Raw genomic sequence first — 25,402 nt, 5'->3', positions numbered from 1 at the left:
GTGGAAAGCATCTTCCCTTTGCCCCCTCCCTGTGGCTCTTTCTCATCTCACATCCCATACTCCCCTTTTGTCCCACATCACTGTTCTGTCTTCCTCTTTTCTCCCCCTTTTCCATTATTTCAGAATATCCCAGGATTTCAAATCATAGTAAAGTAACGCCAGTAGTCCATCTCCAAATAAGCACTTTCTCCTTCAAAGGAGATTTCAGGAGATACTTGTCCTGGCATAATTTGTGATACCAAATAATTTAAATATCTAACAGTAGGAGGATGTTTGAATGAATTATGGTATATCCCATATGTAATGTTTCATAGCCATCAAAAATTGTATGTGTGAAGAATTTTAAAGCACAGTGGAAATCTTAGGATATAATATTGATTAGGAAAAAAGATGAAACTATATAGTATGATCTCGATTATATCTTGATATATTAAAATACATTACAGAAGATGTTAATATATTAATCTTGGAATTAAATATGTCAAGGTATTTCTATTTTATTTGTATAACTTTTTAAATGCTCTGATAAATATATATTTAAATTTAAAACAACAAGAATTTGTATGTTCACATTTGGGTGCAATTGTGCATTCTTCCCACTGTTTTCTAAAGGTACCAACTGCACTACCTAACCCTAAATCTTACCCAGGTTAATGTGGGATAATCTGACCACAGAGGCGTTGCTCCCAGCTCGGCCCATCCTTCTTCAAAGACTAGCACCCTATTGTCCTGATCCAATAGCAGAATTCAATCTTCTCTGGAGGAAGGAGACAATTTCTAGACTAACCCTCTCACACATGATCTAGATTATAAGTTCTGAACAACTTCTGCCAAACAGAACCCACAATGAATGTATTCATCAGGGTTTTCCAAAGACACAGAACATATTTATAGATATACAGACAAAGCAGAAATCGATTATGAGGTCTTGGCTCACGTGATCATGGAGGCTGAGGAGTCCCGCGGTCGGTCACACATCTGCAAGCTGGAGGCCCAGGGAAGCAGGTGGGGCCTAAAGGCCTGAGGACCAGGAGCGCTGGTATCTGAGGGCGGAAGAATGTGGGTGTCTCAGTTCAGAGAGCCAACTGGCCCTGCCCCTTCTCTTTTTGTCCTATTGGGCCCCTCAAAGGATTGAACAGCACCCATCCACACTGGTGAGGGCCCTCTTTACTCAGCTTACCGATTCAAATGCTCATCTCTGCTAGAAACACCCTCAGACACACCCAGAAATAATGTTTCATCAGCCATCTGGGCACCCCGTTACTCAGTGAAGTTTAAGTGTATAAAATTAACCATCACAGAAAAAAAAAAAAAAAAAAAGGCCCCCAAATGCAGCTATATTTTTTATTAAATAAAAAAACACTCTTTTCTTTAATCCAAAGAGAATTTTATACCTATTCTTAGCTTCTTCCTCTCCCTCCTTCTATCAACAGTAGTTACGTAATACCAAATTTGCAATGATGTCAATACTCAGAATTGGGAACCACTTTCTTGGATTTTCATTCAAATTCCAAGCTTACCAAATAACATTTTGCTTCTAAAACACAACCTTCTCGGATAAAATTCCTAAAACGTAAGTGGTAATTAACAACAAAAAAGTATTGTATGCACGTGGTAAACAAACCAAGAAAACACCAGCAAGATGTCAAGTGAAAGGTGAAGTCTACCCTTTCCCATTCCTACTCCAATTTCTTGCATATCCTCCCAGAAATGTCCATATTTTTTTAACATGTAAATGTTACACATAACGCAGAGATGCCACACACCCTGCGTCAGTTTCCCCAATGGTGACATCCTGCCTAACTGCAGTACAATAACACAACCACAAACTTGACAATAGGATCAGACCTTATTCAGACCTCACCAGTTCCACAGGAACTCTGTGTGTGTCTGTATTTAGTTCCAAATAGTTGTATCACCTGTACACTCAGGTAACCACCACAGTCAAGATTCAGAAGGCTCCCATCAGCAGGGTCCCTCAGGCTACCCTGCGACAGCTCCCACCCCACCCCCACTTTCTTAAGCCCTGCCAAGCACTGATTTGTTCGCCATATATTCATAGTTTTGTCTCTCAGGAATGCTGTATAAACGGAATCAGACTGGCTTGTTTACACGCAGCATAATTCTCTTGAGGGCCACCCTAGGTGTTGTATGTATCAGTAGTCTGTTCCCTTTTTATTGCTGAGTAGTGTCCCACGGTACAGACGTGCCAGTTTCTTCAACCTGTTTCAGGGCATCTGGGTTGTGTCCAGTTGGAGGCTATGACAAATAAGGCTGCTATGAACATTCATGACAAGTTTTTGTGCGCACATAAGTTCGCATTTCTCTGGGGTAAGTGCCCAGGAGTACAACTGCTGGGTCATACGAGTAGCATAAGCGCATGTCCAGTTTCGTAAGAAACTGCCCCCTTTTCCTGAGTAACTGTACCAGCAATGCATGCGTGAGTTTCTCCACAGCCTCATCAGCATTTGGTATTACTCTTTTATTTTAGCTTTTCTAACATGTGTGCAGTGATATTTCATTGTGGTTTTAACTTGCATTTCCCTAAAGGCTAATGATGAACAGCTTTTTGTGTGCTTGTCTATTTGCCGTCTGTACATCCTCTTCAGTGAAATGTCTATTCATGCCTTTTGCTTATTTTCTAATTGAATTGTTTTGATAAACAGCTATAGTTTTTAAAATATTTTAGAAGAATGTACAATCTGTCAGAAGACATTTTTGAGACAATGGGGGGGAAATAACATGGATTGGATATTAGGTGATATCCAGGAATTAATGTTAATTTCAATAAGTGTGATAATGGCAGGATGGCTGTGCACAAAAAGAGTTCTCACCGGTTGGAGTTACGTTCTGAAATGTTTAGGGTGGAAGTGGCGTGATGCCGTTTGAAAGGTAGGAGAGGTGGAAGGAAGAGACAAACAAGAGGGGTAAAATGTTGGTCGTTACTGAAGCTGCGTGATGGGTACACAGAGAATTCCCTGTACTATCCTTTCCTCTTTTGTGTGCATTGGAATGTTTGCAGGATAAAAACGTTTTGAAAGGGAATGCAATGGAAATGTAATTCTGTGATGTTAGATATTTTCACCAGAGGACTATGCACACAGGTCGGCGTCAGGGACTTGCCACCTACGCTCTCCCACGGGACCTCACGACAGGTTTATGACCTGCTATCGCTGTCTGGAAATGCTTCGCAATTTAGAATAGGGCCCTGCATTCTCATTTTGTGCTGTACCCCACAAATTATGCACCTGTAGCTGATCCTGTAAGCATGTAATACATGCTGAGTATATGCTTATCAAATAAATGAAACAAAGAAAAGAAAGTAAGTGAAAAGAAAGTCATGAAGGTAGCAAAAATATGAGGAGATAACAAGATCAAAGGAGAGACAGATAAAGTCACAAAGTAAAAAAGTTGGAGATTCCAGGAAATGACGCTGCCGGGGAGGCAGGCAGGTTCAGAGAGAGAGGGGTCCAAGTAGAGGAGTTTGGGGCCGTTATTCATTACTCTCCTCAGAGGAATCACAGCCCTTCTTCGTTCCACCACAATTCCCAAGGATACGCAAAACAGGAAGCAGAAAGAGGTAGCCACTTGGACCCCAGGCTAAAAGAGGATTGGAGGCTGGGGACAAACTGGACCGGTGCTCATTTGTCCCAGGCCCTTAATCCCGGCCTAGAGAGTTCCTTCAATGTCTTCACAGACGGTGGGGAAAACGAAAACCCTTCCTTGCCTTGGAGCAGACCGACTGCCTCTTTTGCCAAGCCCTCGTTCAAGGCTATGACCGGCTCTAGCTGAGGCCAGACTGGAAGAGCCTGGGAAAGGGAATGGGGGAGCAGGGGCAGGCAACTGAGGGAGGATCAAGGGATCAGAAGACCAGGAATAATTAAGTCTATAAGTATTCGCCAATTACCGATAAATGATCCTCCGAGTATTTATTGTCTCCTCCTCGCCTAGTAATCAGACGGATGTAAGAGGAGTGTAAACAAACCCCACTCTTATCTGCGAGGGGTTCCTGAGCCCCGCCCTTCTCGGCACAAAGTCTCTTCCCTGAAGCCCAGCAGCACTTTGTACCTTGCTCACAGCATTGGTCACTTTGTAGCCTGTCTTACAGTTAGTCACATACACGGCCGTCCTCTCCTGGGCAGTAAGCTCCTTGAGTGTGAGAGTCCCACGGGATCTACTGTATACACCTCAGAGTCCCACATAGCAAGTGAACAATAAAGAATGTATGAAACCAAGTTTGACAGATGGTAGAACTGAGATTTGAAAGCTGGTTTGGCCAAGTCCACAAAATCTGTGATTAACCACAACGCCTCCCTGCTTTCTCCCAGTTAGGGACATATGCAAGTGGCACCCTGTGGCAAGATTGCTACATTCTGTAGACACTTCTAATAAACACAGTGCTTTTTCTGTCCCTTGGCAACAACCACGCTCAATTTCTCAAATTCCAGAATCGCTTTTTGTGGCTTAGTGCTGAACGTCTGAGCAAGAGTGACAGCCTGGACCCCGCTGTTCACTCAGTTCGTTCCCAGCGAGCTTTGTACAATATTACAACTAGTCAGTGACATGACAACGTTGCTTTATCCTGACATGCTTGAGGATTTAGGATTCTTTGGAAGCATTTCCATCCCAGAAATATCAATGTTCTCTCTCTCTCACACACATACATACACACACCCGCTCACAAACTCATGCTCACACACCGCCTATGCCGCACGCCTGTCCCTGGGATTAGATTTGTGCCCCGTTATCTTCCACTCCCCTCTGTTTGTCCAGTGGTGACTCTGAAGGCACTCAGCACAGTCTTGGCTGTCCTTCTCTGAGTTGCAAGGACAAAGTGTGCCTCCAGCCCCTCTGCACCTCCCAGCACTCACCTCACCCAGATTTACTGCCCAATCCGCAACTGAAAAGAGTGGGTCCTGGCTCTCCTGTGTGTGGTGAGGTCAGGCTAAACGGTAGTTTCTAATCGAAGCATTTCGCTATGCTTAGTGAGCACCTACTATGTGTCTGTCAGGACCTGAGTTAGTTGCAGGGATTCAGAGACGATGGAAACTAATCACTCACCATGAGAGGCTCACAGGGGGAAAAAGGTGCATACATTGAAAATTACTATACAAACAGGTAAAGTGACAGAGGTAGGCGGTTATACTGTGGAGACAGCCTCCACAGCAGGCTTCGCCTCCAAGGTGGTTTCGGAAGAATCAAGAGTTCACCTGGCCAAGAAGCAGACATACAAACTCGTCTTTCAGGTCTGCAGAAAACAAGGAGTTCATGGAAAACGCACCAAGGCAACAGAAGCAGACGCACTATTCATTCCAGGCCCACAGCGAAGTTTACAGTATGCAAAGCACTGTGTGATTTACAGAGATTAAACAAACCAAAGTCTCCGCCCCTAGGCACAAAAGAGATTCCCTGAATGTAAAGGCAACTGCTCAGCACACACCGGATTGAGAAGGAATAAGGAAAGGGGAATTTAACTCTGGCCCGAAGTACAAAGATCGCTGTAGGTGGGAAGGAGGCGCCTCTCATTAAGGCACCGCAGGGGGTGGATGGAGGGAGGAAAAATCAAGGTGGGGCGGTAGGTCAGCCTTACAGAGAAAAGGGAAGAATGGAGCGGGGCAGGAGCTGAGGGATTGGGGCAGAAGAGAGGGTGGGGCCAGTGGGCTCCACCCCCTCCCCGCCTCGGACTCCCCCCGACAACCTACTTTCTGCGGAGTCTGGCCAGGCAGGTGTGGGAGGAACTCCTAAGGCCGGTGAGAGGGGCGGGAGGGTCCTGGGACTGGGGCTGGGGTGAAGGAGGAGGTCTGGCCCCACTGCAGAGTCTGAGTCCTTGCTATTCAGAGTTCAGGGAACTCCTGACAGGCTGGTTTGGGGATACAGCTGCCTTGGTGCTGCAAAGGAAAGGAAAGGCTTCTCCCTACCAACCTCCCAGCCCCTAAGCAACTCCAGGGAACGGTGGTAACTCCAGGCAGGAAACTAGAAATCTGTCTTTACTGCGTTAGGGCCAGAACAGGATGGGAGACCCTGGCAGAGATGCGGGGTGTAAAGAGATCAGGAGTTATCTGGGCCACTGTCACCGCCCTAGGCCTTTGTCTGTAAGATTCTCTCTCACTTAGTTGTGTCCCTGTGGCTGTGTTGGGCCTATGAGCATTTTCTCCCTCCAACTGGAGCATGGGTTGACAGGAGGAAATAGGAAGGTGGGGTCAGACAGGGTGAGTGGTGCTTCCTCTCTCCCTACTCACCCCAACAGGGTCATACTGAGGGTCTCTGACTGGGAAGCTAGGGGGTGGAGGTCCAGCAAGAGCAGTAACAGAGGAAGGGCAGGGTCTGCCCCATCACCTGGATTCCAGGGGTGTCAGTGAACCCCAAGGCCCCAGAGCCCGCCCAGGACTGGATCCTGGATGGTGTGTGTGGAAAAGCAGAGCTGGAAGGGAGACCACAGGGAAGAAGGAGAAAGGAAGGCAGGACTGCGACACAGTCAACTGGCATGAGGGCTGGGAGTCAGAACTCCTGGGCTGGTTTCCTGGCTAGTTAGTCCACATATACGAATACTCGGGGATGACAGTGGGATCCTAAAAAGAATTACTGGGCTGGAGAGGACCCTGCTGCTCATTTATCTGATTTGAAACCCAATTATCTGACTTGAAATCCAGAAAGGTGTCTAATACGGTTACTTAGGAATCTGACCCAGCCATGCTGCCAATTGCTAGTTTAGACACAACAGCTGTGTATCTTTTTGCAGGAGCCTGGGGAAGGGCCATGGTGCCCAGCCAGCTGTGGGGAAGACTGGAGAAGCTGTTTCTCTACCTGTGCTGCATCTCCTTCCTCCTGGGGCTGGCTTTGCTGGGCAAACAGCCACACATTGCCCCTGTTGCTTATTTCTTTCTGACCTCGGGTGGCTTCTGCATGTGTGCCTGCCTCCTGGCCTGTGTTCTGAAAAAGGTGTTCCAATCAGTGCAGACAGAGAACCCAGGGGCCTCCAGCAATGCACGGTGAGTTAAGGTGGGGGCAGGATTGCAGGACTTCACCGGGGATCCATTCTCCTTGTGTCCTTCTAGTCTCTTAGACATACAGGCTCTGCTTTCCTCTGTCACCGGTATCAGCGAGAGGAGGGGTCACGGGCTTGTGGAGGGGTCCTTTGTGGTAGATAGAAAGCGGAAAAAGGACTCCTTTCAGGAAGCCACCAATGACCTTATCTCTCCTCCCTCAGGGACAACGAAGCCTTTGAGGTGCCCACCTATGAAGAGGCCGTGGTGTCAGAATCACAGTGCCCTCCGCAAGACTTGGATCAACCACCCCCCTACAGCAGTGTTGAAATCCCCCCAGGACTTGTAGACAGACAGCCTAGCCATCCAGAGGGACCCAGGACAGACAGACTGGAGAGGAGAGTGGGCTCAGAAAGCTCTATGACCCGGGGAAGCCCTGGAGGAGCTCTAATCAGCCTGCGGCTTCGGGGACGAGTAGTGGCCACTGCACCTGATCTGCAGAGCTTGGGGACACTCCCCAAATTGGAGCCGCTCCCCCAACTGGAGCCTCTTACTCCACCCCCCGCCTATGATGTCAGCTTCGGTCACCCTGATGATGACAATGTTTTCCATGACGACAACTGGACACCCCCCTGACAGAGTTTCCCAGGATATATCATCTCTCTGCACCAGACCCGCTCATTCATTTGACCAACATTTCCCAATGCCCGCCTGCTACGTGTCAGGAACTGGACATAACAAATGGGGAATTGAATCCAGAGAGGAGTCCGGCTTAGGGTAAGCCCTTCGCAGTTGACAACATTCAGGCAACATTCAGAGACCTACCCCATATCCGATATTTCCGGAGTTAAACAGAGGGTGAGACGAGGTCATGATACACAGAATCTGGGGAATTAAGAAACATTTAAGTGACAGCTCTGTTGCTTCTGTTCCAGGTGCTTTGCCTCTCTCTAGTAGATCACTTAGGCCTCTCAGCCATGTGAGGTATTATTACCTGCAATTGAAAAATGAGGATTCCCAGGGTCAGAAAAGTGATTACTTGCACAGGGACACAGTACTAGTAAATAGCATACAAATGATTTGAGCGCTGGCTTTCCTGCTCCCAAAGCCCCTTGTGTTGTCAGGACAAGGCAGAGGACGCCAGGCCATCCGCACATCTCGGTCTCCGTTCTGGACCACTGCCAGCGAGAGGAGGAAGACTTCGTGTAGCCGGAACGGGGGGCCCGCTGTGTCTGCAGACAGGGCAGGCTGAGTGTGGCGAGGCGCAGAGGCGCACGCCCAGCCTCCTAGAGGAGCAGAGCTAATCAAAGCCGTGCCGGACCCTGCGCCATGTGGGAACAGCTCCTGCCCATCCAATGGGGGAAGCAGCGGAGCAACGCTGCCCCGAGGTTAGAGACGTCCCAGTGTGAGGACGGGTGGAGAGGAGGGGCAGCAGGGATCAGACGTGAGCTTCCGGGCGGGGAGGCGGAGGATCTAAGGAGATACTCGACTCGCCCATATGCAGCGCTGGGGCCGCTTGCACAGCCTGTCGTCGCTTCAGCCTCACCCCTGCACTCTGACCGCCACCTCGTTTCCCCAGCGCGGCCCGCCCCCGTCCCTCCCCCCTTCCTCAACTCCCAGCAAAACACCAGGTTGGAATCGTGCTGCGGTTGTGCTGTAGGTTTTAGCCACCGGGAGCTGCTCAACCACCGCTGACCCACCCCGCTCCGGGGTGCGCGCCCCACTCAGGCTTTCAGTCACCGCGCGGGTGTCTGCCTAGCGCCTGCGCGCGCTCTCCGCCTCCTCCTAACCTTTGCCCCAGCCGTTCAATAAAATGAATAGCCCGGCGACACCCGTTTCCATAAAGTCCTTGCAATAGGCCGGGAAGGCGGGGTGGGAGGTGCCGGGAAGCGGGCCAGGATTTCCGCGGGAACCGACCACCAATCTCAGTCGCACCTAGGACTGGGCGGATCCCACCGCTGTGCCCGCCTTTTCCTTTTCCGCCGACCGCGCTCTCACCCCATTGGACGGCGCGCGCACTGGCGGCGGTAGGGGCGGGGCCGCCTCGTGGAGGGGGTGGAGCTAAGGGAGGCAGGGCGCAGGCGCGCTGTGCTTCGGCGGACGGGGGGTGGGATGCCGGGGACGCGGCGGCTCTGGGTTTGTTTGGGTTGTGGGCGGTCCGCTCCTAGCCCGGGAAAAGCGAGAAATGGCGACGCCGATCGCAAGCTCCCGGCCCGCCTTCCAGCCAAACGATCTGATGACCGCTGACAGGGGACGCAGGTGAGTGGCGGAAGGTCCCAGGGGTCCATAGTGGGGCCCAGGGAGGGAGATCGGGGTTCCAAGCGTGTGGCCCTCGCGCCCCCTCCCCTTGAAGAGCCTAGAAGCAGCTGTGCTCGCGTTTCCTGCCGAGGCCGGGAGGCCGGGATGCGCCCCCAAGGGACGCCGGGTCGGGCGGGCCTCTTCTCGGCCTTGTCCCTCGTGAGCAAACGCTGCCAGCTTCGATTCGTCCAACCCAGGGGGGCTCTTTCCAGTCCTGACAAATCTCGGCTTCTCTTAAAATTCTCCATCTTTGAGTCTGTAAGAGAATCTTTCCCTTTCTTCCTTTATGAGGAACTATACTCTAGCCTTAAAAACTGATGAGCCCTGCAGACCTGGGAATTCTGCCTGATGTGCATTTGATTTGGGTTGAATATATCATGACCCATATTGCTTGGGTGTAACGACCAGATTTGCGAAGCAGTCAACACAGGCTTTGGGATTTGAGTACTTTGAAAGGACAGGGAGTTTCCCCAGGCACCTAGTGTGTCTCCTTCTCTGCCCCAGTTAAGTCTTGTAAAGGCAGACATCACCCAGGATGATACATTTAAATGCCTCCTGGTGCAGACCCAGAAGATTAATTTAAGACCTCAGAACCGGAACCTGCAGAAGGACAGAGAATCAAGACTGAAGAACTCTCTTTGTGTCCTTTTTCTCCACCCTTTTCCCCCTTCCAGATGTGCCCTAAAGTTCTAGATCATTGTGTTTACTTTGGAAAGTGCACGTTTGAGTCTCCGCATAACATGGAATACAGGAAAGAGCAAGTGTGTGGAGAGGCGATGATGGTTCAGACGAAACCTAAGGAGCTTTTTATTGAATATTCAAATCTGAACCGTGACAGTTAACTGGGAGTCAATTAGTGAATTGTGAGTAGGACGAGATAGACTAGGAAGAGGTTCTTTGGGGGTAGGGGAAGGTTCTCAGGAGGGAAGTGGAATGTAGTGGGCAGAGGACCTAAAGAATGGTGTCAAGAGAACCAAGGGAGGAGAAAGTTTTGGGGGTTTTTTTTAGGTTTTCATTCATCAAAAGTTAGCAGCAGACGATATTAAAATAAGTATGGCAAAGCCTTTTACAAATGGCTTTGCACTCAAACTTTCTCCCAAGAAAATGACTTGCAACCAACTAAATTTGATAAAGTCTTTTGCAATAACAAGGGAAATACAGTTGAACTAAAAGAAAGCACTGGTTTCTCTTAAAACTAGGTTACAGTTGTGCTTACTCCTATACATCAAACAATTGAAAATGAATTACAAAAGTGGAATGTTTTAAGTTTAAAATCAGTCCTTAGATTTTTGTCCTACAAAACATCTGTTCACATCAAAAGGACCGTTCAAAGGGTAACTTTTCGTCAAAGGGAGGGACAAGAAAACAATACACTTTTTTCAAATCAAAACAATGCACTTTTTTCAAATCAAAACAAGAAATATGGTCATTTAGCTTTGTGCATAATTAAGGCAACTGGGGCAATCTGTTACAGCTTATCTACTGGGAGGAGAAAGTTCTAACGAGAAAAAAATGCTCTGGTAAACCAGGGGAAGAAACCGAGCAGGTAAACCTGCTCTGCCTTTGGTATGTATCCTAAGGAAAGAGCATCCAGCTGCATGCGATGTTTATCTCGTGGTTGGCCTAATATCACTTCTTTTTACCGGAGTTCACATGTCATCATTATTACTGCTTTGGTGTGTTCTAAGGTGATTTTAAATGGGGTTTTTGATTTCTCTAGATTGTGGTGTTGTAGCAGGGTTTTACTGAAGTTTTGGGGTAACAAGAATTAAAATGGACCAGCACTGTTCCAAACCGAAACTTTAACCTAAGTTAGCTGCTTCCAATTCTGGGAATGTTTTCCTGATCACTTCCTCTGCTTTAGGATCCCACATGCTCTCAGCTCTTCCGAGACTCTGCTGTTCTCTCCTCTAACCTAGAGTTAAGCCAAGTACATCCTATAGAGATGCATGGTATTTCACTGATTCTAAGAGGCACATTTTAACATCTTTGAAATCAGAATGCATCTTTTGGATGGGTTTTTAAATTATAAACAAGCTATTACCATATCCTTTCTCACCATCACGCCCTTACAGTTGTCATATATTTGGAAACTGGCTAAGCAGGCTGGCGAGCTCTGGATTCATATAAACTAGGCATATAGATGATATACATTGGAAATGGGATTCTTTTGGTTCATAAACAGAAATTGATCTCTTTCCAAAGCAATAGCAAAACTAAGGAATCCTTGAAATTAAGACATCCCTAGTAAACTAAATTACCAAAATAATTTATCCTTTATGTGCATTACTTCTAACTGACCTCAAGGTATGGTGATTGGGTTTGTCATTGGTATTTATTTACTGTGATTTTCTGTCATACTTTCTACTTACCCAGTTCTTACAGGATTCATTATCATTTCTACTGTCATTTTGTCCTATGGCTTTTAAAGTTTTAAAACTTTAAAAGCCGTAGTTACAGTTGTTATAAGTAGGCTGGACAGAGTATGTGTCTGTTTGTCTCATTTATTTTCCATTAAAGCTGGCCATTGGTTTGAGTTTTTGCCAGTGTATCAAATGATTTTATTCCTCACCCAGGATGATGTTAAACTTATATTACTTTCAGCAGCCTAGATAAAGTGAAATGTTTTCTGGAGTAACCTCCTAATTGAAATTCGTTTGTCAGAGGAATGTTCCTTCTTGTGAATACATGTTTGCTTGCTGTGTGTATGTTATCTTTGTCAAGATAGAGATTTCCCTCCCCTAGACAGACCATTTGTCTCAGGTGATGCTCTCAGTTGAACATACTCAGTAAAGAATTATATACATAATTTTCTTACGGTCAGTGTGTTACTGCTTCATCCTTTGGTTGTAACCAGATTCAATAAAATGTACGTGATCTTGGTTATTGTAAGTCCTGTTCTTTCTGTTCTTCCACCCCACGCCTCTTCCACTCCACTCTGCTGTACCAAATCTTGCACTTCACAGTCTTTCTCTCTGCCTTTTATCTGTAGGATATTGGGAGTTTGTGGCATGCATCCTGACCATCAGGAAGCTCTAAAAAAGAACCGAGTGGTGCTAGCCAAACAGCTGTTGCTGGGTGAACTCTTAGAACATCTGCTGGAGAAAGACATCATCACCTTGGAAATGAGGGAGCACATTCAGGTATCTGGAGGCAAAAGAGGGAAGCCAAGTAAATTGGCTGTAGAAGTAGGAGCAGAATGTGATAAAGTGGGAAAAGGAGGCAGTGCCTTCCTCAGCCAGTGGAAATACTCTGCCCCAGAGCAGTTAGCAGAAAACAGATGTGGTTCAAGAATAACAGGAAGGGTGTCACCCGTGCATGTTTTGCCGGTAAAGGGAATCCTTGAGATGGATGGTGCCATTTTTAGGAAGCTCATCTGGAGAAATGCAATGATAGCTAGATAAGTAAGTATGATTTCGTGTTTCATTCTTGTATCATAGGCCAAAGTGGGCAGTTTCAGCCAGAATGTGGAGCTCCTCAACTTGCTGCCCAAGAGGGGTCCCCAGGCTTTTGATGCCTTCTGTGTGGCCCTGAGGGAGACCAAGCAGGGTCACCTGGAGGACCTGTTGCTCACAACCCTCTCGGGTCTTCAGCGTGTACTCCCACCGGTATGGAGCCCAAGACGGGGGTGGGTTGAGAAGGGTTAGTCTGGTGGGAATGGCATTTTTGAGAAGGAGGGTGGGGAGACTAGATTTTTGTTGTATTTGGCCTGGACCATCTCCCTAAGTCCCGGCCCGGGGGGCCTGATTTCTTACAGTTAAGGTGTGACTACGACTTGAGTGTCTCTTTGCCGGTGTGTGAGTCCTGTTCCTCTCACAAGAAGCTCCGCCTGTCTCCAGGTGAGAACTGATAAGCTAAAATGGGTCCCACAGATTGCTGTCCCTTTCCTTGACTGGCATCTTACTGCCCTAGTGTGATACCCATTTTCTCTCATCTGGGGAACAGTTCCCTCACTGACCTCGTTAGGGAGTAGCAGGGCAGTGTGGATGGGGCATTGCTTAGGCCTATTTGCCTTCCATCACAGATTTTTTTTAAATGGCAATTGGCCCTTGGAGCGACTGTTTTCCAGCCCTGCCTGTGATTGGCCTGTGTGTATAAAGCTAAGTGATTTTAGAATGCAAACAGACTACATTATGGGCCACCAGCCTGTGATTGAACTGCTTCCTGATGAGAACAAGGCTTTTATTGTCTATCTCATTCAGTCATTCAGTCGGTTTAGCACCTACTGTATACAGGCTAAATACACAGGCTCTCTGCCCTCGAGGATCTTATAAATTAGTGGAATGCAAGACCAGTAATTATGGAAACCCCAGTACCAAAGGATGCCTGGAGAAGCACGAGGATTGATGGGTAGATTATATGCTAGCTTTCTGGCTTTCTGTGCCCCAGATACTGTGGAACAGCCCCTAGACAACGGAGATGGTCCGTCCAGCCTTCAGGTGACGCCTTGCACGCCTGAGTTTTATCAAACACACTGTCAGCTGGTGAGTCTTGCAGAGTGGCAAGAGGACAAGAGCTGGGAAATGCGATGCCCTTCCTGGCATCTAAACTTAGTTTGCATATACATTGCCTCCCTGCTTTATTAGTCAGGAGGTCTTTGCTGATGGAACGTCTCCTGGGGGCATTTCTCTCTTTTGACCTGGTGGGGTTCAGAAGAAGAATTTACGTCTTTGTGTTCTGAAATGTCTCATCTGGTGGGGGAGGCATAGTTTCTGTCCTCAGGCAGCTCATGGTCTAATTGGCCTCCCCTCCCCAGGCCTATAGGTTGCAGTCTCAGCCTCGCGGCCTGGCCCTGGTGCTAAGCAATGTGCACTTCACTGGAGAGAAAGACCTGGAATTTCGTTCTGGAGGGGATGTGGACCACAGCACTCTAGTCACCCTCTTCAAGCTCTTGGGCTACAAAGTGCACGTTCTCCTTGACCAGACGGCACAGGTACAGGAGGCAGGAAACGCTGCCGTGTACATTAGAGGGCCGGGCAACACTGGGGCCAGAAACATCTGCTCTTACATCTGCTTCTCTCCCTCCAGGGATATGTCGTACTAGAGTTAGAGCCTCTCCTTCCCTTTTTACTCATTCTGTTCTGCCTCCCGCTTTGCAGTGTAGTTTAAAAAGAACAACAACGACTAGGTAGGGCCAGGCAGCTGCTTCTCAGGGTAGCTGTCCTCTCCCTGAGAAATGAAATTCCAGGGCTGGTTTCTCACTTTTCTGTGTTCGGCAACTTGATTCCCAGTCACTCGGGAAGTGAGGAGACACTGAGATTCACCCAACCGACTCAGAAAGATATTTCTAAGCCAGGACTACACAGGACATTTACTTGGTTAATAAAAACAGGAGAGCGGTTATGGTTGTAAAGATGGCTTTGGCAGATAAAATTCTTACACATGAAAGTTCGCTGCAATTGTCCTTCTAAATACCATTTTGTGACAGTTTAATGAATTAACATGGAAAAATTCCTTATTTTTATCACTTGTGTGGCCACAAGGCAGATCTGAAGGTAGATTACTTCTGAACTAGATTCCTGCAGATCGTAAGCATTTTCCTCATGGGCTGTTCCCCGTTAACCTCGATTATAAAGCATACATTACTGACTTTGTTACCTTTAGGTGTTTCTGCTTTGAAATTGATAATAGCCTCTTGGTGAAATGATACTATTAATAGTGCTTCGTTTTGATTCCAGAATAATAGTACTTTCGTAAACTTGCTTTTGGGAAAGTCAGTGGTAAAATGAATGTTTCTAGGAGATTCCCTTTAATCTGTTGAGGTTGGGGGGTGGGGGGGGTCTTTGTTTCGTCTTCAACATTGTGGTCTCTGTTTCTCATCTGGCTTGCTTCTATGAGGAAAGTATGTATTTGATATACTTTTGGTAAGGCTGGTTTCCACAGTAGGTACTCAGATTATTCTTTACATGCTGTTTTGCCAGCTTTCCAGTAACAGCCCATGCAAAGAAGTAAACCCACCCTTGCTTCAAAGCCATGGCTGAAACAGCTGCTTTAGTCACCAAGTATAAGTAGGTTATACGCTTTCCCCTGAGGCCTGCTGGGCGTGAAGAGAATACGGGCGGGATATCAGCCGTAATTCCTCCTGAAGGAATCCTATTAGAAAGTCACTTTAAGAAAGTGAATGCTCCACATGTTTTCTTACAGGTGTTGGTCCAGTCATTCCTTTTACTAGGAATTTATTATGTCCTGGTTTTCTAAATAGTATGTAGTCGATAAGGGAGCTTACATTGATGATAGTGAAAGATACAATTCGTGAATCACCAAGTCAGCTGTCTATTATTGTTTTTCAGAGACAGTCAGTAGATTTGATGGACTTATGACCTCACTTGACAAACACCATTCCTGTTTATGCTAAACCTGGTGCAGAGTCAAGGACCCACTGGATTCTCATTCTCTGGTTCCATTGATCTATAACTGGAATTGCAGTGGCATTAAGTTTTGAGAACCTTAAAATAGGGAGAACTAACTATGTTACGTATCAGAGATTTCAAAAAATGTGGACCTTGAATTCAAGGGACCTCAGATACATAAGAAAGTATTGACATCAGCAAAAAAGGAAGTATGTCCCCTTATATTCCCAAGGACCCAGCAGGATTAGAGACAGTGTCTTCTACAGTCGTTAAGAGGAAGAAGTAAAGAATCTCCTGGGTAGATGTGGTCGAAAACATAAATGGAGGATGTGAGACTTGAGCTGTCCTTGAAGGATAGAAGCTACTAAAGCAGAGAGGAGTGGGGAACGCATCCTAGGCAAGAAGGACACGTTTGGACGAGAAATGTGTGTGTGACATTAGGGCCCGAGTTGGCACGCCACATGCCTAGGGCAGAGGAGAGCCAACAAGATTGGAGATAAAGGGACCAGGGTGCACAGCGCCTTCCTTGGGTGTCTTCCCAAAGGAACTGACGTCCTTGTTTTGACAGTAGAACATCATAGTAATTCTTGAACACAAAGGTGGTGCATTCCCAGTGATAATTCAGGAAGATGAACTTGACACTGTTGTAAAGAATGGAGTAGGGAGTAGCAGCAGAGACTCCCGTTGGGAGTTAATATTATAGTGCCAGTCAGACTTGATGAGGGCCTGGGCAGGTTAGCAGACCAATAAGTGTGGGAAAGAATGTGTGTGAAAATAGTCTAATGACATGAAGTACTTCCCGTGCTTGGTGATTGAATGAGCACCTATAGAGGACGATGGAAAAATTAAGGAATTGAGGCCCTGAGAGGAAGTCAGGAGCAAAGATGTAAATTTGGGGATTACCTGGGTAGGAAAAATACTTAATGAGAGAGTATGAGATCTTTGAGAGAGAAATTTAGAGTAATGAGAGCAGACGGTTTAGGCCTGAGCCTTGGGATATAGTCCTTCATGCAGCCTGGTCCTCAGCTGTGGAGACTCAGAAATGGGAGGAGATTATTGCAGAACTAGTTTGTGACAGTAGCCAAACTCTGAGTACAGTTACAAGCAGGTAATCGCAATGAGTATGATAATTTGGTGCATTGGGCATCTGCACAAAGTACTTAATTCCTGTAGAACCTCTCAAGAAACTCAACTCTTTGATCACATAATTATTTGGTGAGCAAAGAAACAGAATCAAAACAATTAAGATCCTCTCTTTTTTCCTTCTTGACTTTAGAGATAATGCCATTTACAAACTGGAAATAGTATATAGTCTTAGAAGATCCTCTTCCCTGCATGGGGCTGGAGAGCACACTGGTACTCACTGCTCACGGAGGCTTCCAGTTTTTCTCTTTGTCATCAAGTCTCTTCTCATTGCGTCTCCCTCATGAGGTTGCTGGTTATAGAATTACAGTTTACACATATGAAGGAATAAGATACATTTTCAGTGGCAAGTTTTCTCTTACCATGTGGTATTGGTTTTTAACTTGAATTTGGGTCATAGACTGCTTTGAGAATGTAGGAACAAGTTGTGGGTCATTCCAGGAAAATGAGTCGCCCACAAAATTTTGCATGTAATTTCAGAGGGTTCACAGGTTATTCTCTTCTCCTATGTCCTCCAGCCAAAAACACACACACAAGAGTTGAGACTATTTATAGAAGTACTGTATTAGAAATCTACAAATCCTATTTTAAGTGATGCTACCTTTGGAAACATTCTCCCAAATGACTAATCCCCGTTAATTGAGTGGTTTAGTCTTATTAATTCAGTTAGAAAGTGTGTGTTCTTGCTTTGGGCTTGTCCTCAGTTTACTTACCTATGATCTCTCTTAAGTTTAGAGGCTCGTGAGTTGGTGCCAAGCATTTTTTTATTCCCTTCTTCGCGCAAACTTAATTTCAGCTGCTATATGTTAAATTATATTATGGTCCTCTTTGGAGGAGCATTCATACTTGTGTAGTCTCTTGAGGTTATATATTCTCAAAATAAATGACTTTTGGGTATCTTTTATTACCTTAAGATTTCCAGTGTCGTGGTTGGCTTATACATTTTCAATAGAGCCAGTTACTCCATTTTCAGATTAAGTTGGAGACTTTCACGTCTTTGATATAATTAAGTCTCAGTTAGCTAGTAAAGAGTACAGCTGACCCTTGAACAACATGGGTTTGAACTGCGTGGCTCCACTTATATGCAGATTTTTTTCAATAAATGTACAGTGGGCCCTTTGTATCCCCAGGTTTTGCATCCGCAGATTCATCCCACCTCAGATAGGAAACAGTATTTTCAGTCCGCAGTTGGGAACCCGCAGATGAGGAAGGCCCGCTGTGTGCATTCTTCTGGGCTAGTTCCTCGGAAGGGATCTCAGCATCACTTGTCAGTGTCCGCAGGGGGTCCAGACACCAAACAAAAGCTTATATTGGTGCTGACTACAGTGAACAAGGCTAACAGGTATCTGTCCTCTAGGAAATGCAAGAGAAACTGCAGGATTTTGCCCGGTTCCCCGCTCACCGTGTCACGGACTCCTGCATAGTGGCCCTCCTGTCTCACGGCGTGGACGGTGGCGTCTATGGTGTGGACGGCAGACTGCTTCAGGTGCGTGTAGTCTTGTGGCGGACGTGAGTCCGGCTCGGGCGCGTCCCCCCTGGCCGACCTGCCGGTCCTGTGCTGCGTGTAGGCCTAGGAGGTCTGAGTGACTGCTTACCCTCCCTTCTCCCTCCTTTCTTTCTGGCAGCTTCAAGAGGTTTTCCAGATCTTTGACAATGCCAACTGCCCGAGTCTACAGAACAAGCCGAAAATGTTCTTCATCCAGGCCTGCCGTGGAGGTGAGTGCCCTAGCCGAGCAGCACCTGGGTGGTAGCTCCTGGCCAGCCTCCCTCCAGCTCTCACTTTGCTGTTTGCTCCTCTCAGGTGCTATTGGATCCCTTGGGCACCTCCTTCTGTTCACTGCTGCCACCGCCTCTCTTGCTCTGTAAGTGTCTCCCAATGCATGGGGTGTGCTGGGACTTGGGCAGCCACGGCTCTCAGGTTGATCAGCTGTGTGCCCCGCCCTGTGCTGTTCTCAAGACTCTCTGTCAGTGTCTCTGCCCTCCTTGCTGAGGATGCCGACGTTTCTCTGCTTATTCATAACCCTGATGCAGTTTGTTGTTACTCCTTCCAGTTCCGGGTTTTCTATCTGTGTCTTCTTCCCGTCCCTGTCCCTCTCGCTTTTATCCCCTTCTTCTTTTCCTTTCTCCATCTCTCCTCTCCCTTCCCACTTTCTCCTTTTTCTTCTCTTTTCACCCAGCCTGCCACTCTTGCCTCCGTTCTTCTCTTCTTCACCATCCGGGTGCCATGCAGGACAGCAGTACGGAAGCCCAGCTCAGCCCTTGCCTCTTCCTCTTCCATCCGTCCTCTGCTTCCATCCGCTTCTTTCTCGCATGCAGTCTGCGCTACCCCTTTCAGAGCCAGGACTCCGTCACTAGGCACAGAAGACACACGGGCATGCTTCTCATCCGGGAGGAAAGCAGTAATAATTAAAAGCTCTAACTTTGGAGTCCACGCCTGCCTCTACCACTGACTAGTTATGTCAAGTTAGAGAAGATACTTGATGTCCCTCCACCTTCACTTCCTCAAAGTAAAAGATAGATAATCATCAAGCCTACTTCAGAGGGTTATTGCGATGACCAAATGAATTAATACATACGAGTTATAAAGGGCTTACTTAGCACAGTGCCTGGCTCATAGTAAATCCACAAAAAATGCCAGCTGTGTCTGTTCTAACATGGTCTGTGCCCTCACAGGGCGTTGTTTGGTTTAAAGGTGACTTAAAATGTTGAAAAAAATTTTTTAATCTATTGTGTGATCAACAAATGTAAATGGCTAATGATGTTAGTATCCTCCTAATGTCACCAAAGAATATCATTTATTAAGGTCCTACGATATGACTAGGACGACATTAGTTACTAATCACAAAAGCCAAAGCAAATGTGGTCGGTCTCTCTCTCTCTCTAAGGAACCTACTATTTAGTAGGAAAATAAAGCAAATATACATGAAGTAGCTTGAATATAGTTCAAAGGCCTCGAGTAAGCAAGGTTGAAATTAGTGAGATACAAACTATACATAAGAAGAAGTAGGCAGCAAGGAATAGTCATTTTAACTCAGCTTAGTTTGAACGGATTTTGTGCATGAGATAAGACTTAAGTTGGACCCAAAATGATAAGATTTACATAGGTGTGGAATAGCAGATAGAGCATTTTAGGGGGAGAGGGAATACAATATGACAAGCACACCAAGATTAAAAGGATACCCTCCAAAAAATGGTGTGCTGAGTCAGAAGTATGCCCTAATCTAATGGAAAAAAACAAGCTTCTAGAAGGACATAGTGAGATGTAGCCACATGAGGTAGAGCCAGCTGGTTATGAACCTTTAGCCACGACTCAGATTGCAGACCTCAACAGATAATAGTATGGAGCTGTTGGGAGCTTAAGAAAAATAATGTGATGAGTGTTTCTTCTAGGACGGTTACCACGGCAGGGAGCTGCAGTAAGAAAAGAGTATGTGAGAGCAGGAACTTTTTTAATCATCTGCTGTATTCCTAGGCCTGGAACACTGCCTGATACATGGTAGCACTTAATAAATGCTGAATGAATGGATAAAAATTAACCTGCCTAAAAGAGTTGTAGTAGTAATGTAAGTAACAGATATGAGGATATTGTGAAGAAAGAGCCAGTAACATTTATTGATTAATAGATCTGCGACATGAAAGCAAGAGAGGAGTTTCCTTACTCCTGAGGAAACAGTCGGCTTGGCCTCGTTCCTTTGGGAGGTGTCGCCAGCAAAATAAAATGAAATAAAAACATTAGCGATCATTTCCTCCTCCCATATTCAGCGATATAGTCAATACTAGATGTGGCTAGGGAAAAGTTGCTCTCTTCTGGGGTAATCTGAACCTTCTCTCTGCCATTAAATCCTTCAGGGGAGTGACCGGTAGCCAGCTGTTCCTTTGAAAACTTGAGCTCCCCTGTCTCCCACTGTATTTCAGTTAATATGATTGATGTCTGTAAAAGTACCACTCACCCCAGTTGACTGGCTCCTTAGCTGGAGTGTGAGCTCCATGAGGGCGGGACTTTGTCTTCACCATGTCCCTAGGGCTGAAAAACAGTGCCTGGCACATGGCAGTTGCTCGATGAATTTTTATTGGATTGACGAGTGAGTCTCGGTTGTTTTCCCCACCATTCTTCAAGCTTCACTTTCCTTTTAGGCTCTCTTGAATGTTGCATGGAGCAGGAAATGTAAAAGAGCATACTCTTATCTATGGTGTGATGAGCTGTGTGTCCTCCCTGTCTCTCTTTCCTACCGACAGCACCCCTGTCACCCCCAAAATGAAACAATATCAACATAAGAATATGTCTGGGGGTAGCAAGGCCTGAGTCAAGAGGTTGGGCGTGTGCTCAGGTTATTTTGAGAAGCTACTGCTAAAATGGAATAGTGTTCTTTTTTGATTGTATAGGACAAAATAGTCAAATAATCCCAATTTTAAGTTTTTCCTCTTTAAATGTCTCTTAAATCTTGGATGCTTGCTACTGTTTGGCTTATGACATTAATAAACAAATAAGTGATTTAAAAATACCAAAAATGCCTTGGAAACATCTGGTCATGCTTAGTTTTAAATCTTTTTGTCGATACTCAGATTTGAGGTTGTGACTTTTATACAGCATATATGTAGTAATCATACTTTGGGCTTATTAACTTGTTTTTCCTTTTATCATAAAAGTCAAAATACCAATATTTTGTTGTATATTGCAATAAAAAGCACTGTGGCTTCCAGGTACACTGTTCCATGAACAAATAAATCACGGACAATTTTTAGCTCTTTATAAGGAGTATTGGATTCAGCACGTTCCCTGTCTCACACAGAATGGACAAAGCTCAGACTGTGGATGTGTACACCCCCCGAGTGACAGATACCTTCTGGGGGAGGCATGGGAGTAATGATTTTTTGTTTGTTTTTTTTTTAATTCATCAAACATAGGTTGGAGGCAATAGCTGGAAATGGCTCTTCCCAGTCAAGGTTGTAAAGGGAACCTGGGCTTGCCTGTGACGGGCCCAAGAGAGATGGGAGGAAATAACATCTTTGTCCATTCTGTCTGCCTTTCCACAGATGAAACAGACCGTGGGGTTGACCAGCAAGACGGAAAGAACCACGCCCCGTCCCCTGGGTGCGAGGAGACTGATGCTGGTCGAGAGGACTTGCTGAAGATGAGACTGCCCACTCGCTCAGACATGATATGTGGTTACGCCTGCCTTAAAGGTATTTGGAGTGCCAGAAGCATAATCCAAACGTTACACTTTTGCACCTTTTCGTGCATGGCTGTCTGGCCGGGGAGGGTCCGAGGTGCCATGAAAGTCCAGTTTGGGGTGTCCCACGGGTTACTGTTTTCCTGGTTGCAGGGACGGCTGCCATGCGTAATACCAAACGGGGCTCCTGGTACATCGAGGCCCTCGCTCAAGTGTTCTCTCAGCGGGCTTGTGACATGCACGTGGCTGATATGCTTGTGAAGGTCAGTTGCTCAGTCTGGCTCCGTGAGCCTCTTGCTCCTCCCTCCGACAGTGCCCCCCCTCCCTCCTCCCTTGCACTATTTTTCACAGTCTCTGCTCTTCTCTTGTGCTGCCGGTATCATGAGAACACCCGATTCTCTGACTTCGGACCCTTTGGTTTCTACCTTTCCAGGTGAATGCACTAATCAAGGAGCGAGAAGGCTACGCCCCTGGCACGGAGTTCCACCGGTGCAAGGAGATGTCTGAGTACTGTAGCACTCTGTGCCGTCACCTCTATCTGTTCCCAGGACATCCTCCCACGTGATGCCACCTCCCTGTCACTCATGCCAGATTGAGGCCACTGGATCACGGAGGCGTGATGGAGCCTTTTCAGGATTACGGTTTCTGTTCTTCCCCCTCAGGGATTGGGAGTCTCCCGGGCAGGTTTCACATGCCCATTGCCTCCGTTGGGTTTGGGACTGCAGGCCGGCTGCTGTGTGACACTCTCCCTGTGGAGCCGGCCCTGGCTGGACTGGTTGCCAGGGGCGTTTGGCTGCAGTAGAGCCGCCTGGCAAAGGATGTTGTGAATGCGGTATCTCTATGGGGAAAGGGCATGTGGGTTTCCTCAAAGTGTGTGCTCACTTCCTGCCCCGAGGCTTTTGTAGATGGCACGTTGGTCATTGCTTTTATTACATTAGTTAAGATAGCTCAGTGGTCATCTGTCTTTCCTTTCATATCCCAACCCTTTTTGTCCCAGAGTGAGTTTGGAAGGCGTCCTAATGTAATGCAGGCATTTTTCATTTGGCTTTGAAAGAGCAAACAGGATCAGCGGAAACGACCTGTGCATTCCTTCCGTGTGGCAAGGCCACCCACTGATGGGACAGTCTTCTCAGTGCCCCTTGGGGCTCCTTTGGACTCAGAAGGTCCAGGCTTTCAGCAAAGGGGAGTGTTTGGATGCCTGTGTCTGGAATTGGTCGATCTTTGCCGTGCAAGTTCCAAAGATCTATTCATTGGTTCTTTCTCTGAGTGTTGTTGCTGAAACGAGCCTGGCAGAGTGCCAGCAGAGGCCGATAAGGGCGGTATGCTTCCTCATACTCTACCCTGCCACCTGCACTTCTATTTCTTCCTCTGAAGTGTCCCTTTCTGTAAAACTTTCCTAGTTATCTCTCTGCTTCCTGTTTTCCGCTCTTTTCCTTCATTTCATCCTGTTTACTGCTGCCATGAAATCTGTCTAAAATCTACTCATTTGGGTTATCTGGCTGCTCAAAGATGTGATGATATACGTTGTTCCTGCTTTCTGTTTCAGTATTAAATCCCCTTTTGATTTTATATATGCCCTGTGTCCCCTTCCAACTAAGTCTGTTTCCAGGAGGCCGTTGTCATATTGTTGTCCATGTTACTTGTTTCCCTTGGAAGCCTTTTTTGTCTGTGCTTGTATGAAACGTGCCTGTTCTTGGAGGCTTTCTCTTTTACTTCCATTCTTGCCCGCTCCAATCTAATGTCTATATGACGGGTTTTGGTTTGGGGTTTTTTAATAGAAATCTGATCACGTTCCTTCCCTGTTTGGAACCCTTTGGTTTCCTACTGCACCTCACATAAAATCCAAACTCCAGGAACTTGGCCAACAGGGTCCCTGCCTTCCCCCTCAAACCTCAGTACGCGCTGCTTTTTCTCTTAAGCGACAGCCCCAGTGGCTTCCTCAGTTTCCAACGTTCTGAGCTCTTTCCTGTCCTGAACCACTCTCGGGGGCTGCTGAGCGCCACTCCTCACCGCTCTCGGTGGCTTGCTTATTCCTCAAGTTGGAGCTGAAATGCCTCTTCTGGAGGCCTCCCAAGCCGTTTTCTCTAAATGGCCTTCTGTGTTTCTTTATTACTGTGTCCTGCTTGATCCCTCCATTATATTATACTTTTCACACTCTATCACAATATATTTGCTTGCTTCACTTGTTCATTCCTGTCTCCTCTACTAGGTTGTAAGCTCCATCAGGGCCAAAATCTTGTCTCTTTCGTTCACCAGTATGTATCCAGTGCCTGGCACATGGTAGGTCTTCAGTAAATGTTTGCACATGGTAGGTCTTCAGTAAATGTTGCAACCGTAGGTAGAAGACTACTTTTCGACAATACACACAGTTTGGTGGTGTTCTTGTGTGTTGTTTTATCCACTGGTGGTGTTAGCTCCTGAAGACACATGTCACATGTGCGACAACTTCTCCACGTGTCCCCCGTGCCTGGCACCGTGCTCGGCTTGTATCCAGTCAGCACTTCAGGTGCTCAGTAAATACTGTTCTGTGAGCCAGGAGGATCGGAGACGTGTGGCCAAGTCCTATCTTGGGTCCTTATCTCATGGAAGTCGTATCTGGGTGACAACTTTTCCAGTTCCCACTGCCAGGATGTATTGCCATCAGGTGCCAAATAAATTCTCGTATTTATTAGTGATGTGTGCCTGATGTCTCTGTCTGTAGATAATCGCATGAAGCCCACATGTTTTTATTTTCTTAGCCCCTTACCGCGTTCCTCACCATCTCACCAGGCATATCCCTTCTTATTTTGCTGCCAGATCTTTTTTATACGTAAAGGTCCACACCTGAGATGAATCCATTTTAAGCTATGGGATGAAGGCTGGAGAAACATTGGGCTGGAATAGGGTGGTAATGGGGAATAGAATTGCTTACCTCACATGGTCCAATTTGGATTTCAGGTTTTGTAGGGTGGGCACAGGTTGTGAGAGAATTCTTGGGCAGCCAGGACACGATCTGAGCAGTGGGCTGCGTGAGTCGGGGAGCCGTTGGGGTGCGGCGTGTCCAAACCACATGCTGAAGAGGCAAGCAGGCAAGTGCGCATGGCCTACGGAGGTTCAGCAAGAGATGGGCCCTGTAGGAGCGGCAGTGGGACTGGGGCCCGTCGTGGAGGAAGAGCGAGAGGCACTGAGTCACATCACGGGTGCAGGCAGCGCTGAGGGCACACAGCACAAGGACCGACTGAACCGGTGGTTGTGCTGTAAGAAGGAATGGTGGGCTGGCCTCGCGGGAGGGGAGACACGAAGTCTCGGAGCCGTTAAGAAAGAACTGGAAAAGTAGGAGGACAGGAAGGACCTATTTTCGGGACAGGAAAGCTTTTTGGAGGTGTGATGTTTGGGATGACAGCAGCGTCCGTCTGAGTTGGATTGTGTGGCCCTGCCATCCCCGCCCTTGAGTAAGGGTATCAAGTTCAGTTTCACT

The 25,402-nt window shown here is 46.8% G+C and overlaps 2 protein-coding genes and 1 long non-coding RNA gene across 5 annotated transcripts; 2 read left to right on the top strand and 1 right to left on the bottom strand.

Moving 5' to 3' along the window:
* Nucleotides 1–406: 406 nt before the first annotated feature.
* Nucleotides 407–8,933, bottom strand: LOC148757364 (uncharacterized). Its single transcript, XR_016021902.1, has 2 exons — nucleotides 7,809–8,933; nucleotides 407–1,043 (listed from the first exon to the last, which is right to left on the bottom strand). It is a non-coding gene; the product is annotated as an uncharacterized LOC148757364 (long non-coding RNA).
* TMEM139 (transmembrane protein 139) lies at nucleotides 5,527–7,812 on the top strand. The gene is made up of 3 exons (XM_019715372.3): nucleotides 5,527–5,750; nucleotides 6,740–6,989; nucleotides 7,208–7,812. The coding sequence occupies exons 2-3, from the start codon at nucleotides 6,757–6,759 to the stop codon at nucleotides 7,617–7,619; spliced, it is 645 nt and encodes a 214-aa protein (XP_019570931.2). The 5' UTR covers nucleotides 5,527–5,750; nucleotides 6,740–6,756; the 3' UTR covers nucleotides 7,620–7,812.
* A 101-nt stretch (nucleotides 8,934–9,034) lies between the features above and the next one.
* On the top strand, nucleotides 9,035–24,620 carry CASP2 (caspase 2). 3 transcript variants are annotated; one of them, XM_019715374.3, is made up of 11 exons: nucleotides 9,035–9,242; nucleotides 12,274–12,424; nucleotides 12,722–12,889; nucleotides 13,039–13,120; nucleotides 13,671–13,765; nucleotides 14,038–14,214; nucleotides 18,132–18,260; nucleotides 18,400–18,490; nucleotides 21,809–21,958; nucleotides 22,099–22,208; nucleotides 22,379–24,620. In XM_019715374.3, the coding sequence occupies exons 1-11, from the start codon at nucleotides 9,169–9,171 to the stop codon at nucleotides 22,508–22,510; spliced, it is 1,359 nt and encodes a 452-aa protein (XP_019570933.3). In that variant the 5' UTR covers nucleotides 9,035–9,168; the 3' UTR covers nucleotides 22,511–24,620. The 3 variants fall into 3 exon arrangements, with proteins under 3 accessions (XP_019570933.3, XP_088655982.1, XP_088655981.1); XM_088799855.1 differs by lacking the exon at nucleotides 12,722–12,889 and having other exon boundaries at nucleotides 9,072–9,242; XM_088799856.1 differs by lacking the exons at nucleotides 21,809–21,958; nucleotides 22,099–22,208; nucleotides 22,379–24,620 and adding an exon at nucleotides 18,576–18,640 and having other exon boundaries at nucleotides 9,071–9,242.
* Nucleotides 24,621–25,402: the final 782 nt, after the last annotated feature.

This window comes from Rhinolophus sinicus, chromosome 8, assembly GCF_057876585.1.
Source record: "Rhinolophus sinicus isolate RSI-liver-muscle chromosome 8, RSI-T2T, whole genome shotgun sequence".
Classification (NCBI taxonomy): domain Eukaryota; kingdom Metazoa; phylum Chordata; class Mammalia; order Chiroptera; family Rhinolophidae; genus Rhinolophus; species Rhinolophus sinicus.
The sequence above is the reverse complement of the archived record's forward strand: the minus strand, read 5'-3'. Positions and strand labels throughout refer to the sequence as shown.